This window comes from Meriones unguiculatus, chromosome 3, assembly GCF_030254825.1.
Source record: "Meriones unguiculatus strain TT.TT164.6M chromosome 3, Bangor_MerUng_6.1, whole genome shotgun sequence".
NCBI lineage: Eukaryota > Metazoa > Chordata > Mammalia > Rodentia > Muridae > Meriones > Meriones unguiculatus.
The window spans coordinates 6032140-6048345 of NC_083351.1; the positions used below are offsets into that span (position 1 = coordinate 6032140).

Below are 16206 nucleotides of genomic sequence, written 5' to 3' on the forward strand. Positions count from 1 at the left end.
GAAGATGGTGGTGAACGCCAGAGTTCACTTTCTGAGCACGAGAGCCGGTAAGGGACTCTGGGAAGAGCCACCAACTTCCTGCTCCTCAGCCTCGGTGACCACTGGCATCATTAACACCCACTGGTGCCCCTGTGCATACGGGCATGTGTGCATGTCTCTGTAGGCGTTCGTGGGTGCCATGGCTGGTTGCACACGGCGATGGCAGCCCGTCCCTGTGGGCTCCCTGCTGTCTAGTTTCAGCCTACAAGGCAACACACAGCCACTCCCTTCCCGCCCTTCATGGTTTGGCAGCTCCTGGATAGGGCCGAGGGCCGAGTCCTCCCACCTCTCAGAGGCTTGCATCTGCTCCCTTGGTAACCTCGGGTCCTGGCACTCGTGGCACATTTGAACCCCATAAAGCCTGAGCCTCTACTTTGCTTCCAGAACAGTCGGGAATGGGGTGACCCAGGCTGGTCCCCCCACTTCCTGCCACTAGTCCCCATTGCTGGACTCCCTACTGGCCCAGTGAAGCCTGTCTTGTCCAGTGTTAACCACAGCTGTGCAGGCCCACCCATGTTTCTGTCACTCAGCAGTCATGGATGTACACCCACCCCACCCTGAGCTCCATGGCCAGGTATTTTGGGGAGCAGGTCAGCAATTTTTTTCACAGCTTTATAAGAGGGGTCAGTCAGCAAACTATGGCTATGGGCTAAATCCAGCTCTCTGTTTTCTTAGTTTTATTGGGACATAGTCTCACCCATTTATTTACACACTGTCTGAAAGCCTAAAATATTTACTATCTGGCCATTCACAAAACAAGTTCACTGACTTCTGGCCTAGTGGAGTCCTTCATCTTAGCCTTCTGTGGGACAGCATTCCAGTGCTGGGGTCATAGCCAGAGGCTGTGTTCATCTAGGCTGGGCCAGGGGTGGTAACCAGGAAGATTGGCTCACAGTGATCTTTGTTTAGTGAATGAGCACATTCTAGAACATCAAAAGTTAAGTGCTAGTTGTACCAAGTCCTCTTTAGGGCACCGTCTCTATTGAGTTTCAGATAAGCACACAATACAGAGGTGATGCCCATGTTATAGATGAACAAATGGGAACTTGGAAAAACCAAGAGTGAAACTTAGTTGGTGTACAAGGCACAGTTGTCCCGAGTGAGTGTGGGAGCGTTGGAGACAGGCCTGGGGACGCGCCGTGCAGGCTGCAGCGCAGGGAGAGGTGAGAAAGGAAGACCACTTCTGCATGGCATGACTCATCTGTGTGGGGTGGGGTCCGTGACTGTGAGTGTAGTCCCCACAGGGGCCAGAGGTACCAGGTTCTCTGGAGCTAGAGCTACAGGCGCTTGTGAACTAATGTGTGTGCTGGGAATCAAACTTGGGTCCTCTGCAGGAGCAGTATGCACTTTTAACCTCTGGGCCACCTTTCACGCTCCCTGCACGGGCACACTTTGAAGTGGATGGAAGGAGGGAAGCGGTGTGGCTCTGACACACTTATGTAGGCCAGGAGGTGGCTAGCTTTGAACAACAGCACAGGGTCATCTTCAGCCAACAACCTGGACACACACAAAAGACGAGTCAAGGGTGACTAGGATTGCCATGGCGGCTGACCACTCAGAAGGTGACTCGATGATGGGATGGGGCACACATACACCAGAGTGCTTGGACCATATCCCTGGCCTGTCCTTCTGAGAGAATCATTCCGTAACACTGGAGACTCTTTAACCTGTGCCGACCCTCTCGCCAGATCCTCGTTCCCACACCTTCTCTCCTGTGGACACCCATCATTCATAGCCATTTCACGCCTGCTGTTCTCACCTTCTTCCTATGGGCCAGGGAGGACGCAGCTCAGCACAGTGTGGGTGTTAATGAACTCACTAAGCCATACACAGGCCTTTGGTGCAATTTAGAACTAGAACGCATGAGAATGACCTGGACAGATAGTGGACACGCTCCGAGGTAACTTTTTTTTTGGGTTGTTCTTTCCAAGGCTACCAGGGGATTCCTTCTTATATTCACATTATGCCTGCCTGCTGCAGCCTTCACAAAACTTTGTTCAGTGGAGGCAGAGGAGGAGCCATAATCTAGCTTGGGCTAGCAGGCTGAGGGCTGGCCTGTTTTCATAAATAAAGTTTTATTGTAATGCAGCTCTGAGAAGCAGCTTCTGTGCCTTGCTTATGTGCTAGCTCATGTGCTATGATGGTGAAGTTGAATAGTCTGGTCCACAAAGCCCAAGACAATTAGCGTGGAGCCTTTACACATAGAATTTCCTTGTTTCTGCTTGTTGTCATTTGATTTCTGCTGCTGTGATAAAACATTCTGATCAGAAGCAATTTAGGTAAGGAAAGGGTTTGTTCTAGCTTAGAGGTTATACGTTCATTGAGACATCAAAGCAGTAACTCAAGGAACTTGAAGCAAAAGGCACGAATGAGTGGGCAAGCCAGCAGCATGAGGCCCTGGATCAAAATGATAAGTTTTTAAAAGGCTGGTGATGAGTTCGGTGGTAGAGATCTTATGTAGCATGTACAGAGCTTTGGGTTGAATCCCTAGTGTCACCAAGGAAGATGAGAGACAGCAGGATGGCTGCACCTGGATATGCAGAAGTAGGTCCACAGTCTCTGCAGGGCTTTGCGGAACCTGTGCAGTCTGCAGGCGTGAAGGGGCCCTCCAGCTCAGGGTGGATACATAGGCACACCAGTACTGTCTTGTTTCCAAAGAGACACTTGTATCCTTGGGGTTGGGGGTTGCATGAGCATCCTGAGTTCTCTCTGTCAGCAAGAAGGAAGGGAGGACCTGACCACAGGATGAGGGCACTGGGCTCAGCCTCCACCTAGGTGCTTCCCTTGGGATGGAACCTACAGGAGGCCTTTCCACCCCAAAGACATCGTTATCCTGGTGGACCTTTCCCATCCAAGAGAACGGACGCTTACACTGGTCCCACTGCAGCCCTGTCCCACCACCTGGGCCTGTGATCGCTGAATGGGAGACCCATGCTCTCCAGTCCCCAGGTGTCCCTGAGCCTGGCACCCTGCAGCCTTTTCTTTCTAGATTCCTTCACATTCCATTTATCCGCTTTATTCAGGTACCCTAGAGCTCCTTGGGACAAGTGACCCTATTTCCCAGCAACTGTGGCTTATTGGCCTTCATCCATCTTTGTTGGTGTTCATTCCACTAGATCATGTATCCTGGAGCCTACATTCCTCATTCTCCTTCATTGGAGCCTGTCTTCAAACTGGGGAGCCAAAAGTTCCTTCTGGAGTGTGTATGTGTTGGGGGGGGGGTAAGTGTGTGTGTGTATATCTGATTGTGTGTATGCACGTACATGTGTGTGGAGGCTGGCTTCAGGTGTCGTCTTTATTCTTCATTTTATATATTGACAGGGGAATTTCACTTAATTCCCCATTTTAGCTCGTTTATCTAACTAGCTTGCTCTGGAGAGAGCCCACCTTCACCTCCAGGTGCACTGGGATAGTAAGTAAGCTACCACACACACCCAACTTCTACATGGGTTCTGGGGATCTAAACTCTAGTCCTCACACTTGTGGGAGGTTCTTACCCACTGAGCCATCTTCCAGCACCTCTCTTTGTGAGTGAGCCCCCGGGAGTGCAAATGCTTTGCAGTTTCCCCTGCTCCAAGGTTGGGCAGCAACAGGTGGGAAAAGTATTGCCAGTCCCGCTCTCCAGCCTCCTCCTCCTCCTCCTCCTCCTCATCTTGACACTCACTGGAGGTCGAGTAGACAGATGCAGTGGGGTCTCCCCTCTGCTCCCACTTTCCTGTCCTCTGTAACGGATCTGGTGAAGCCAGAGGGGAAGGGAGGTGGCGTGGAGTTGGGCTGCAGCAGGGACACTCAAGGGTGAAACATGCTCTTCTGGTTGAAAACTGTCTTCTAACAAAGCACTCCATCATCTGCAGGTTAGCCCAGAACCACATGAGGGTTAGCGGATGAGCCTTGCCCCTTGCATGTCCATCTGAATCCAGGGCCCAGCTAGGGACCTTGAAGCAGGCTTGTTGGTGGCTCCAGTCTGGGCAGGGTAAGGACCTGAGGAGGAATTGCTGAGGGCTCTGGGCTGTGGAGCCTGGCTAAGTGTGCTTGCCGTTCCAGAGTTGATGTCTGTATCAGTGTCCCCGCCTTGGGCTGCATGGCATTGTGACTGTGAAGGGTGACTGCTGGAAAGGGAATCTGCCCCTGCTGTGATTTGCGTTCTACACAGTGAAGCAAGAGCAATGTACTTCCATTCGTTCCGACCAAGAAGGTGTCACTGAGTTGAGGCTCACACGGGGGTCTGTGCTGCCACCTTGGCCTTCTGACTGTGAACTGCCAACTAGAAGCCCAGCTGGCAGCCCCTGTGGAGTGCAGTTCCCCGTCCCTGAGCCCACCTCTACCTCCCCACACAGACCATGGCGACAGCAAAGGGACAGGGCCGTTTCACTGTGTGCCAGGGTTCCAAGCTGCTGAGACATGCCAGCGTGTGTGGTTCTGCGTTCCTCTTTAATCTTGCCCCTGCTACTGCACCCCGGCTCACCTACGCTCCTGTTTTTCTTTCTGCCCATTAGGCAATACTGAGTGCTTCCCAACCTTTGGAGATCGCCTAGGAACCTTCCTCAGGAGTTCTGTGCGGCCCTGAGTAGAGCTCCGGAGTCAACACCCAACATTGATGAGTTTGCCTTGGGAGTCAGTGAGAAGGTGAAATCAAAGGCCACCATGGGTCAGAAGGTCACGGGAGGAATCAAGACTGTGGACATGCGGGACCCCACATACCGGCCTCTAAAGCAGGAGCTCCAGGGTCTGGATTATTGCAAGCCCACCCGGCTGGACCTGCTGCTCGACATGCCGCCCGTGTCCTATGACGTCCAGCTGCTCCACTCCTGGAACAATAATGACCGTTCGCTCAATGTCTTCGTGAAGGAAGACGACAAGCTGATCTTTCACCGGCATCCGGTGGCCCAGAGCACGGACGCTATCAGGGGCAAAGTTGGGTACACACGTGGACTGCATGTATGGCAGATCACATGGGCCATGAGGCAACGAGGCACGCATGCCGTGGTAGGGGTGGCCACAGCGGATGCCCCTTTGCACTCTGTTGGGTACACAACCCTTGTAGGAAATAACCATGAGTCCTGGGGCTGGGACTTGGGGCGTAACCGTCTCTACCATGATGGCAAGAACCAGCCAAGTAAAACATACCCAGCCTTTCTGGAGCCAGATGAGACATTCATTGTCCCAGACTCCTTTCTTGTGGCCCTGGACATGGATGATGGGACCTTGAGTTTCATCGTGGATGGACAGTACATGGGAGTGGCTTTCCGGGGACTCAAGGGTAAAAAACTGTATCCTGTAGTGAGTGCCGTCTGGGGCCACTGTGAGATCCGAATGCGATACTTGAATGGACTTGATCGTAAGTGTTCCCTGCTTTGTCTAAAACAGCGTTGTCCCCTGTGTCCTTGTGGTCCTGGCTAGCTTATGAAGTTATTGTACTTAAAATGTCTTTAAGTAGATAGTCCAGTGTTTGCAGATCCTCACAGGCCACTTTTGACCCATATCTGGTTAATCGAAGAAGTCTAGAGTATAATGGAATACCTGGCAGTGCTTCATGAGTAAATGGAAGATGGATGGCTGGGGGTCGGTGGGTGGGTGGGTGGCTGGTTTAGATAGATGATGGGTAGGTGGATGGTGGGTGGGTGGATGGTGAGTGGGTGGGTGAGTGGCTGGTTTAGATGAATGATGGGTAGGTGGATGGTGGGTGGGTGGATGGTGGGTGGGTGGGTGAGTGGCTGGTTTAGATGGATGGTGGGTGGGTGGATGGTGGGTGGGTGGGTGAGTGGCTGGTTTAGATGGATGGTGGGTGGGTGGATGGTGGGCGGGTGGGTGGATGGATGATGGATGATGGGTGGGCCCGGTCAGGTGACTGGATGAATGTGTGATGGAGTAATGAACAGGTGAATGAATGGTTTTATTCTTTGGTTAACATATTTCCAGCCTTGAACAATTGTTGACCATATTCCAGCACAGTGGCTAGTGTCACCAGGTCTCAGATAGGCGAAAGCCAGGGACCTTTTCCAAGTATGACCCAGATTCCGAGTCTTTCCCTCCCAGAGCTAGATGCTCCTTTGCACCACAGTCTTGCGAAAGACTTGCTTGGTCTCGGAGTGGGGACAGTGTGCTGAGTCAGCAGTGACTTTGCCCATCCTTTTGGAAAGGGGTGTGGCCTTTCTCTGTGTGGAGTGGCTGTGAGCGGCAGCACTGTGCTGCTGGCAGGTGCAGGCTTGTGACTGCCCAGTGTGGCTGGGAATGGAGAGCTGTGTTAGCAGGAGTCTGTGCCCCAGCACCGCCAACCCCCATGCCGTGCCCTCTCTCTGGAGCTTGTTACCTACAAGGGTGTCTCCTGAGGTCTGTATGTTGCGTCTCTATAAGGAGATGAGTCAGAAAGTGCCAACCGCCCATGGCTGCTGTGGGGGACAGGTTTGGCTTGGCACTCCAAATCCCAGCCCCAACCTGTGTTTCATGATAGGCATGGGTCTCGCTGATGTCAGGAACACAGAGCTTGACCACCCCACCATCTCTGACCCTCCAGGATATCCAAGTCTGCCTCACCCCTCTCAAGCCAGTCTTTGGAAGGCAGAGCAATGTTCAGAGTAGTCAGACTACCATGGACTAACTCCTAATCTTCTCAGAAGCCCTCCTCTTTCCTTCTGCGTCCTACCCAGGCTCTGCCTGGACCTGGCAGCGAGCCAGTCGCTGGGTGGGGGCACCTGCAGTGCAGAGCCTTCGCTGCTCCATCTTTCCCTGTGCAGCCCAACTCAAGGTCTGGCACTCCTGGCAATGTGGGCAAGTGTGAACCTAGAAGGAAGCCTCCTGAGGAAGCCATCTCAGACCTGCAGCGGGGAATTAGAAGAGCAGGTTCTGTGACAGAAATATGTGACAAAGTCCAAAACCGCCTTTGCAGGGATGGCTGGAGATTGGAACTCCTGAGTGTAGGTATCCAGGCCTTAGGTTCAAAGGAGACCCTGGTTCTGGGCCTGCCTCCCTTCATTTCAGACAGATGGGGAATTGCCGAGGCTACTGTTGTCTGCCAGACCCCACATCTGAGCTCCAGTGAGAATTGTCCAGCCTTGTCATTCGCCAGTAGGCTTGTCAATATTTCCATGAGCCCTGAGAGTTTGCATGGCTTCCATGTATCCCAGCTCCTGTATAGAATACAGGCTCTAAGCAGTCAAAAGGGGCCTGGGGTGTGTTTGCCCTTGGCAACTCATGTGTAACTCCTGTGGCATTTCCATCAGTGCCATTCTAGAGGTCTACATACGTCCTGTGAGCAGATGGCCCTCTTCCTGGCTCTGCGTCAGGTGGAGGGCTGCTTGCCAAGCTAGTTTCTTTTCTCATTGCTGGGGCAAAATACCTGATGAGGAAAGAAGATTTGGTTTTGTCTCAGTTTGAAGGACACAGTCCATCTTGGGGGCAGTGGTATGAGGCGTCCAGTCATAGTGCATCTATATATAAGATGTTGGGAAGCAGAGAGAGACAAATGCTTGCCTCTTCCTTTTTCTTCAATCCAGAACTCCAGCCCTACTGGAAAATTCTAAAGAAGTTGGGTAGGAGTATGAGACTGGGAATCAGTTGATGGAAACTGACCTCACCCAGGCAGTCTGTCATGGCAGCTTCGATCCAGAAAGACCCAGAATGTCACATCAGGATACTTCTTGGTCAGTGATATACACTCTGGGCTCTCCCCAGCTTACCTGAGTGCCAGGCAATGGCAAGATCCTTGGCTTCTCTTCCATAGTCCTGGTTATATATGGCTGGCTTTGGAAGATGCAGGTGGGAACACAGGTGTGGTGCTTTCTTGAGATGCTGAGCAGGACATGTGGGGTGGCATGTTTTCATTAGCCCCGCTGCAGAGGAAGAGTAGGGAGGGAGAGGTGGCGTGTGTTAGAGCCATCACCTGCTTACACTGACACCTCAGTGCATGGTTGGGGGGTGACTCAGACCTTATAGGGATCCCTTGGCTGATGGTAGGCAAGAGTGGCGGCCATGATGGCTGTGCAGGTAAGAGATGACTGGGTCTGAGGCAGGACAAGAGCTATAGAGGTGACAGAGGCAGCCAGAGTCTGGAATGCACACCTCAGGAGGCTGTGTGTATGAAATGGGAAGGGTAGCAAGGATGGGACTCCAGGTGTTTGGCCCAAGCAGGTTGAAGGGCATGGCCACAATCAGAAAGATGGGAAAGCTGTAGAAAGGAGACACGGGGGCCAGCAGGGAGGTCATCCATGTTCAGATGACATGGGGTGTTGCTTAAGGGTAACAGGCTGGCCTAGCATGCACAAGAACCCAGGTTTTATCCCCAGCCTACCAAAAACAACGAGATACACCATGACCCTGGATGAGAGCACCCAGAGGGTGAGCCAGGTTTAAGAGCTGAAGATAGACTCTGTCAGGAGCAGGAGACCCAGTAGAAGCAGGCCATGTGTCCAGAGCATCCCAGGAGATGTATTGGGTGCCAAGGGAAGGAAGAGTTTCAAGAAAGACAAAGTAATGACAGGCCAAGAATACTGACTGCTTCCTTGGCAACTAGGAGGTTGTTGGTGACCTTGCCAGGAGTCATTTCGGTGGAACAGGGTTAGAGCCTGGTGCCTGATGGAGGAAGAAGGATGCTATACTCATTTCCTGGGGCTGCCAGAACAGATTGCTCTGAACCAGGCATTTAAACAACAGAAATCTATTCTGTCCCAGTTCAGGAGGCCAGATGTCTGAGACCGAGCTGTCAGCAGGGTCAGAGCTTGCAGAGGCTCCGGGGAGACTGTGTTCCCAGCGGCCAGCAAGCCTGGCTGCTGTTGCTCAGTTTGTAGTTACTCGTGCGCTGCCTCTCTCCGCTCCTGGAGTGTGGTTATCTGTGCCCTCCTCCCCAGGTGCTCTCTAGCTTCCCCGGAGCTTCTCGATGCTCCCCATCCAAGCGTGCTGTGGGGAGGCTGGTTACCCTGCCCCTGCCAGGACTTCCTTCAGCGAGTGCCATACCCTCTCTCAGAAACACTGGCCTCACGAGGAAGCAGGTCCTCAGAGTTTGAAGGACAGAGACCAAGAGCACTGTGTCGCTTGGAAAGATAACAGTTGTCCTTCCCTGGGGACAGGGACAAGGCATTGAGGTTTCATGGCTCCTCTTGTGAGAACTGCTTAGTATAACGAATAAGCACAGTAGCTACTTCCACTCAGAACAGTCTAGAACGTTCCCATGAGTGTTCTCACTGCCAGCTGCTTGTAGGAGCCAGCACCAGGTCAGCCGTAGGTGCCACGAGGGTAAGCAACATGACTGTCACTGAACTAGAGTCCCCTCCTGATGTGACTTTTTCCTTTTGTCATGAACTGGGACATAGCACCAGCCTTTTTTTTTTTTTTTAAGTTTTCATTTGTGCATATGAGTAATTTCACATATGGGGGGCCACTGTGTGGTTACATGAGTGTGGGCGCATGTGCAAGTCCAAGATTCATGTCAGGAATCATCCTCAATAACTCTTCCCCCTTAGTCATTGAGGCAGGTTTCTCAGTCAGACTCAGAGCTCACTGGTCTTGCTAGCCAGCCTGCATGGGGGAACCCATCTCTATCTTCCAAGGCTGGAATTACAGGCAGATTGCCATGTCCACTTGGCATTTACTGGGTTCTGGGGATCCAGATCTGGTCCTCACATTTGCACAGATGCTTTAACTGCTTAAGCCATCTCTCCGGCTAGCCCTTGGGCTTCTGAAGCTTCATGTGGGGAAGATCTTCCTCAGCGTGCCACTGACTTCCCAGGTTTGGGCTTTCGAGCTGTGCAGAACTGCCTAGGCCGCTCAGAAGCTGTTCCTCTTAGAAATGCAGAAGTTGGCATGTGGCCTCACCCAGGTCCTCAACCATCTGCCCCTGGTGCACATTCAGCCCCACCTTTCCTGCCATTCACGTAAAAATCAGCGACCACCTTGGCCTCCTGGAGCATGAGTGGCCAGAGGCTGCAGCCAGCAGGACGTATGCCCCAGCTCAGTGTAGCGACCGTGGGCACTTGGATGGATCAGGGCACTCTTGTAGTTCTTGGCCAAAAGTATTGAAGCAGGAGAGACCTTCTTGGACCCAGGTAGTGACCAACTGGAAATTGGTACAGTGGCCATCTTGCTGAGGCCGAATGCCTGTGTCGGTTCTCCCGGTCTGAGCTTTCTCCTCTCTGCTCAGGATTTGAGAAGCAGGCAGACCACAGCTCTGTGTACTGTCGCTTCTTCCCCTACGAGGGTGGGGAAAGGTGACCTGTTTGTTCTTGTTCACAGAGTGCCTGATTCACTCTGGTTATATTCTCAACTCTTAACACATTACTGCAGCCATTAGCTGCCCCTCCTGAAGCTGGTCCCGTGACCATACCACAGAAACTCCCCACCCCACCCCTGTGCCTGTGCCTGCGCTTGTGCCTGCTTTCTGCATGGGTGAATGAAGCAGCTGCTTTACCTCTTCTGAGTCCCTGGTTCTCGGACCTAGGCTCCTGAGGTCGGTTTCCATCTCTAGGTGTGGGCAACAGTCCAACCAGGTCCACAGCACAAGCGCCACCTACCATGGTGGTGGCAGCGGCTGCAGTGTCCGCCCTGAAACACGGAAGCTGGAGCAGGGGCTCGTTCAGTTCTGGTCCTCTGGTTTGCAAACCTTCTTCACAAGGCTGTGAGGTGCCCTGAGACTCAGTGCCAGGGGATCGTGGTGGGGTAACCCCTGGGTTGGTAGGGCTCTTGAGCCACTTTTGGATGGCTTCAACAGCCCTCCAGCCCTTGGGGATGCCCCTCTACCTCCTAAGTGGGGCTGAGCCACATCCGCCTGGAATAGCAGTCCGGGCAGCCCCAGGCCCTTTGCCCCAGTGATGCTGGATGGTAAGAGTTCCAAGCAGTGAGGGGGCAGTGAGATGGCCCCCTGCTCCACCCTGCAGAAGGGCTGGGGATGGATGAAACTCCTTTGGTTCACCCCCTGCCTGCAGACTCCTAGCGGTCACTGGGCTGTCTCGGAAAGGCTCTACGTCCAGGCTTCTCATTAAAACCGTTACTGCTGGGCTCTCTCCTGAAAAGCTCTGGCTGCAGAGTTCCTTCAGAGTGTGGGAAATGCCTCAAGTTTAGTATCTTTTGATCACATGTGTGTGGTTTTTGTGTGCATGCACATGTCTGCTGGCACACCCTTCACCAGATCAAACCCCAGGTCATCAAGCTCGCGCCACACATGCTTTTACACACTAAGCTCAGGTCATCAAGCTCGCACCACACATGCTTTTTACACACTAAGCTCAGGTCATCAAGCTCGCACCACACATGCTTTTACACACTAAGCTCGGGTCATCAAGCTCGCGCCACACATGCTTTTACACACTAAGCTCGGGTCATCAAGCTCGCGCCACACATGCTTTTACACACTAAGCCGTCCCATCAACTCAGGTTTTGTCCTGTGGGCCGGGTGTAAGCATGGGTGGGCACATATGCACACATGTGTGGAGAGGCCAGAGGTCAGCCTTGGGTATCATTCCTGAGACAGGACCTCTTTCTCTGGGACCTGGGGCTCATCAATATGGCTAAACTAGTGAGCCAGTGAGCCCCAGGAATCCTCCTGTCTCTGCCTTCCCGGTGCTGAGACTATGAGCGAGTGCTACCAGGCCTGGCTTTTTCATGTGTGCTGGGAACTAAACTCAGGTCCTGCTCTTGCACAGCAGGCACTTACAGACTGAGCTGTCTCCCCAGCCCAGCTCATTTTTTTTCAGTGCGGCTGATATAAGACTCAGCTTAGGCGCCATTCCATTTCATCCAGTTGAAGCACCCAGTGCCTCCTCCAGTCATTGTCAGGGCATTTTCCTACCCCAAGGAATCTTGCACCCATCAGCAGTCTCCATGTTCTCAGACATAGAAGCCAAGCTTCAATAATTTTTATTTATTTGTTTATTACTTGGTGATGGGGTCTGGATCCGGGGCCTTTCACACGCTAAGCACATGCTTTGCCACTGGGCGCCATCTCCAGCCCTTAAAGGGGTTATTTTTACCGTTTTGAGGCACACTGGTGAATACGGGAAAGTTTATCAGAAGAGCGAATGCACTTGAGCATTAGGGAAAAGGCTCAGTCAGTAAGATGGTTGCTTGCAAGGATGAGAACCCACGTGTGACCGCCCCCAGAAGACATGAAAAAAGGCCAGGTATGATATAAGCCCCGCATGAGGGATACAGAGAAGGAGGCACATTTCTGAGGCTTGACAGCCAGCCTCGCCCACCTGTGAGTTCCAGGCTAGTGGACAACAATGTGGGGAACAGTTTGCCTGAGGAATGTCGCTGAAGCTGCCCTTCGGCCTCCACGTTCATACACACGCATCTGTACACGCATATTCACAAAATAATCACACACATTTTTAAAAGAACCCACTCTCCCTGTGGAGTGGGATTTGGAGGGCAAGTTTTTGTTCTGGACTTTGTTTGTTAGTTTTGGCTCACAATGGAGGCTCACTGTCAAAGGTTGGGCATGGACCAGGCCACAGTCCATTGGTTTGTGCCCTTGCTAGCCCCAGGATCCAGGGAGCACTGAACGTTTCCCCATTGTCCCAAGCAGAGGGAAAAGGGCTGCTTGGGGGACACTGGCTGGCAACGTCTGCCCACCCTCCGTGTGTTCTGAAGCTGAGAGAAACAAGTTTCAGACTCCTAAGAGGCTGGGACCTCCTCTGCAGGACACAGGGCCTGTCTCTCAGCCGGCAGAGCAGGGCCTTGGAGTCTGAGAGGGGAAGCCACTCTCTCATGTAGATGCCCGAGCCAGCTCAGCTCTGAGTTCCCCTGCTGGGAGCATCTTGGTGGTGTTTGGAACGGGGCAGGGAGGCAGCCTGAATGCCCTCAGGGTTCCAGCGGCAGCTAGGCTGGCATTTCCAGTCTTCCTGTCAGGCTGAAGGAAGCCCAAAGACCTGGGGTTCCTCACATGGCCCCGAACACCACTGTCAGGCTGTGGGGCCAGCTGACTGATGACAGTGCCTTGGCTGTGCCACCTGTTACACATGAGTCCGCTACCCTTACCCACTGAGCCCTGGCCACTTCTTCTGTCTTGGGGAGTAGAGTATGGCAGCTCAGAGCGGGTGTGCCAGGCACAGGGTGCCAGAATTGGCCATCAGCCTGCACCCTGGCCTGTTTGGCACCCTTTCTGCTCCTGGTTGAAGGCAAGCACAGTCACTGACGAGCTCCTGAAAGTGGACCCTGAGGTGACACACAAGGACCTGCCCTGCAACCGCCTGGGGCCCTGGAGCTGGAAAAGGGGCGTGCTGCCGAAAGCTGATTCTCATTTGCCCCAGAGCCAGTCACATGTTTGTCCAGACGGGGCAGAGTGGCCCCACAGGGAGACCGGGAACAGCCCCCCAGGCCTCAGCCCCAACTCTTCCAGCAGGCCAAGACTAGGCAAGATTTCTAGATGCTGTTCCTGAGTTCCCTTTTCTGGATAGGGACTGAGGTGATTATTCTGGCGGGACTAATCACTGTCCTGAGAGTGAGTGACTCCCTTCATCAGGGGCCTTCTGAACCTATCTGGTCCAGTGTGACTTCTCTGTAGTCGACACCACAATTTAAAATCACATTTGTTAACAATCTGCTTGTTAAAATTCACTTGATTTGGTGCTACGCCAGGCCAGACATGTTGTAAGCACTGTCTTGTGTGTTCCAGAACCTTCCTGAGCTTTGCTAAGGTTCTCCTCTCTTTCCTGGTTTCCCCAGCTGAGCCCCTGCCACTCATGGACCTGTGCCGGCGTTCGGTGCGCCTAGCACTAGGAAAGGAGCGCCTGGGTGCCATCCCCGCTCTGCCGCTACCTGCCTCCCTCAAGGCCTACCTCCTCTACCAGTAACCCACATCCCAGGACCACCATACGACAGCCACCTGGTGCCAACTCACTGAGCCGTCGGGGTCCACTGACCCCCCCCCCCCCGAGCCTGCGATGGATGCCCACCCTCAGCCATGGGCAGACGTGTCCTCTCATCCCACCAGCCGCCTCTGCGGGGTGAACCAATGCCAACGGATTTCTCTCCTCCTCCCAACGCTGGCTGAAGCAGCAGCATCCAGGCCCTTCCCTGAACCAGATGCAGAGAATAAACTATGGATGCCTCCTTGGGCGCTGTCTGCTCTCAGGCGGAGTGGGCCGCTCCCCCACTCCCTGCAGAGGGTCCGCAGCCACCCGGGGGACCTGGGAGGTGAGGCTAGGGGGAGATGCCAGGGCTCCAGGGCAGATTCCGAAAGCAGGAATGGCCAGGCCCAGGCCTGGGCCCCATGGATAAAGCTCAGGATGTCAATACCGTGGACACTGAGACAAGATACCGGGATGAGCCTCCCTTGGGCCAGTGAGTGCCAGCTTCAGCGCCAGCTGTTGGTGCTCTGTGCCCTGTATTTATTATTCAGACAGTAACAAAGGCCACTTATTTATTCCGTTTAGAAAGGGAGCCCCCTGGGGTCACTTTCCTTGGTGTGTTCTATTACTTTCTCCCACCTGCCACCCCACCTGGGATGTGTGTGCCATACCTGTCCTTCTCCCGGGACATGCCTGTGGCATATGAGCTATTGAGCACAGATACAAGTGTGTCGTTGTGTAGATCCCTCAACCTGATGTCCAAGGAGCTCTGCACCAGGCCGCCGAGCAGGCCCCAAGGAGACTTAGAGGCCTGTGCAAGTCCCCGTGTCCCCAGGTAGCTGCTTTCCTTGGGCAGTCATATATCATTTGCACATTTGGGTCTCTGGTCTTCCATGATTTTTGAGCTTTGCACCTGATTTTTCTGATATTTCCCACTAGTGGCCGCAGAAGCTCTAGGCCTGGAGGATCGTCAGACAAACAAGCGTGAGTGGGCTCTCCAACCCTGGGAAGCCATAGAGGCAAGACAGGATAAGAGAAACTAGAGCAGAGTGGAGCATCATGAAAAGCCTGTGCCCTCGCCTCAGGCTAACGACCCTAGCGCACACACCCTCAAGCCTCAGAAGTGGGTGCAGGACAGCCCCAGGGGTGCCTGTCCCCAGCAGCACCCTCATGGAGTACCCCAGCCCCTGCTCCTGCTCTCTCACCCTTTCTTTTACTTTAAAGCAACTCCCTAAGTAGGGTGTGTAGCCCAGATGGTAGAGTGCTCACCCAGCAGCATACCGGAAGCTCAGGTTCCATCCCTCCAACCCCCGCCCCCCACTCCCCACCCCTGCACCAAGGAAAATCAGGCAAGGTGTGAAATACCTGTGATCCCAGCATTCAGGAGGCAGAGGCAGAAGGACTGGAGTTCAATGGCATACTGAGTTTGTGGCCGCCCCGGGCTATAGTAAACCTTGTCCTTAAAAAAGAAAAAGAAAGAAAAGAAATCAACTCCCATTGAGTCCCAGTTCTGCTCATTTCTGCACAGGTACAATAGATATCTTTATTTGTTGAAAATGTTTAATATATTTACATATATATATTTGTAAGAATCATTTTAAGCAGCTGCTGTAGGGTACCTTTTTTTTAATCTCCCAGTGGAGTATAATTTTTAAAGCACAAAACCGGTGCCAAGACTAGATAAAGTAAATTACTCCCTTATATTTTGATGGTTTTTTCCTGTCAGACTGTAAACTTCTACTTGTTCCAGTTTTGGAGTGGATCATATGCAGTTGTACAGATCCCGGCCTGTCCTCTTGATCCAGGGCTACCCCAGGGGCCCTGGTCAAGGGCCAGGCTCTCCTGCATCCCCCGTCCTCCATTGCCCCAGGACTGACCACCCCTTGCCGCTCTCCCGTCAGCATAAAGCCTTGTGGCCTGTATAGTTCTGAAAGCCCATTCTGTTCTATTTTACGATGATTCATAACAATAACCTAATAAACAAAAGTTTGTTAAAATATGAAACCACATGGGTCCTTTGTGCCTTGGGGGAGGGGAGAGGGGCATGGCTAAGCCCTCTACTGTCCTGCCGGGATAGTGGCTCTTGTGTTGCTTGTTGCTTTCTGCTCCTTGGCCTGCTCTAAGAGTGGGGTACCAGCTGGAGAGGGTGGGGCCCACCCTGGGGTAACACCGGTGCCCGGCTAATGTAGCCCAGGAAGCCTAATAGGAAGTGATTCTGCACGCTGCAGTTCCTCTCACTGCCTTGCTAAAAACTTAGTGTGAGAGCGGGGGAGGGGGGATGGCTCAGTCTGAGTGCGTATCAGTCAAGCCTGAGGACCTCAGTTTGGGTCAGAGCAGTGGGATGCATCTGAAACAGACAAGAGGCCAGCCAGTCATGCCAAATCCCTGA

The 16206-nt window shown here is 53.1% G+C and overlaps 1 protein-coding gene across 4 annotated transcripts in view; it reads left to right on the forward strand.

The window, feature by feature from the left end:
• Nucleotides 1-15821, forward strand: part of Spsb1 (splA/ryanodine receptor domain and SOCS box containing 1) — a 59613-nt gene extending 43792 nt beyond the window's left edge. For all 4 annotated transcript variants that reach the window (XM_060379034.1, XM_060379036.1, XM_060379035.1 and 1 more), the window contains exons 2-3: nucleotides 4536-5377; nucleotides 13693-15821. In XM_060379034.1, coding sequence (XP_060235017.1) covers nucleotides 4684-5377; nucleotides 13693-13820 — 822 coding nt within the window. In that variant the 5' untranslated portion in view covers nucleotides 4536-4683 and the 3' untranslated portion in view covers nucleotides 13821-15821. The remainder of the gene's footprint in view (nucleotides 1-4535; nucleotides 5378-13692) is intronic.
• Nucleotides 15822-16206: the final 385 nt, after the last annotated feature.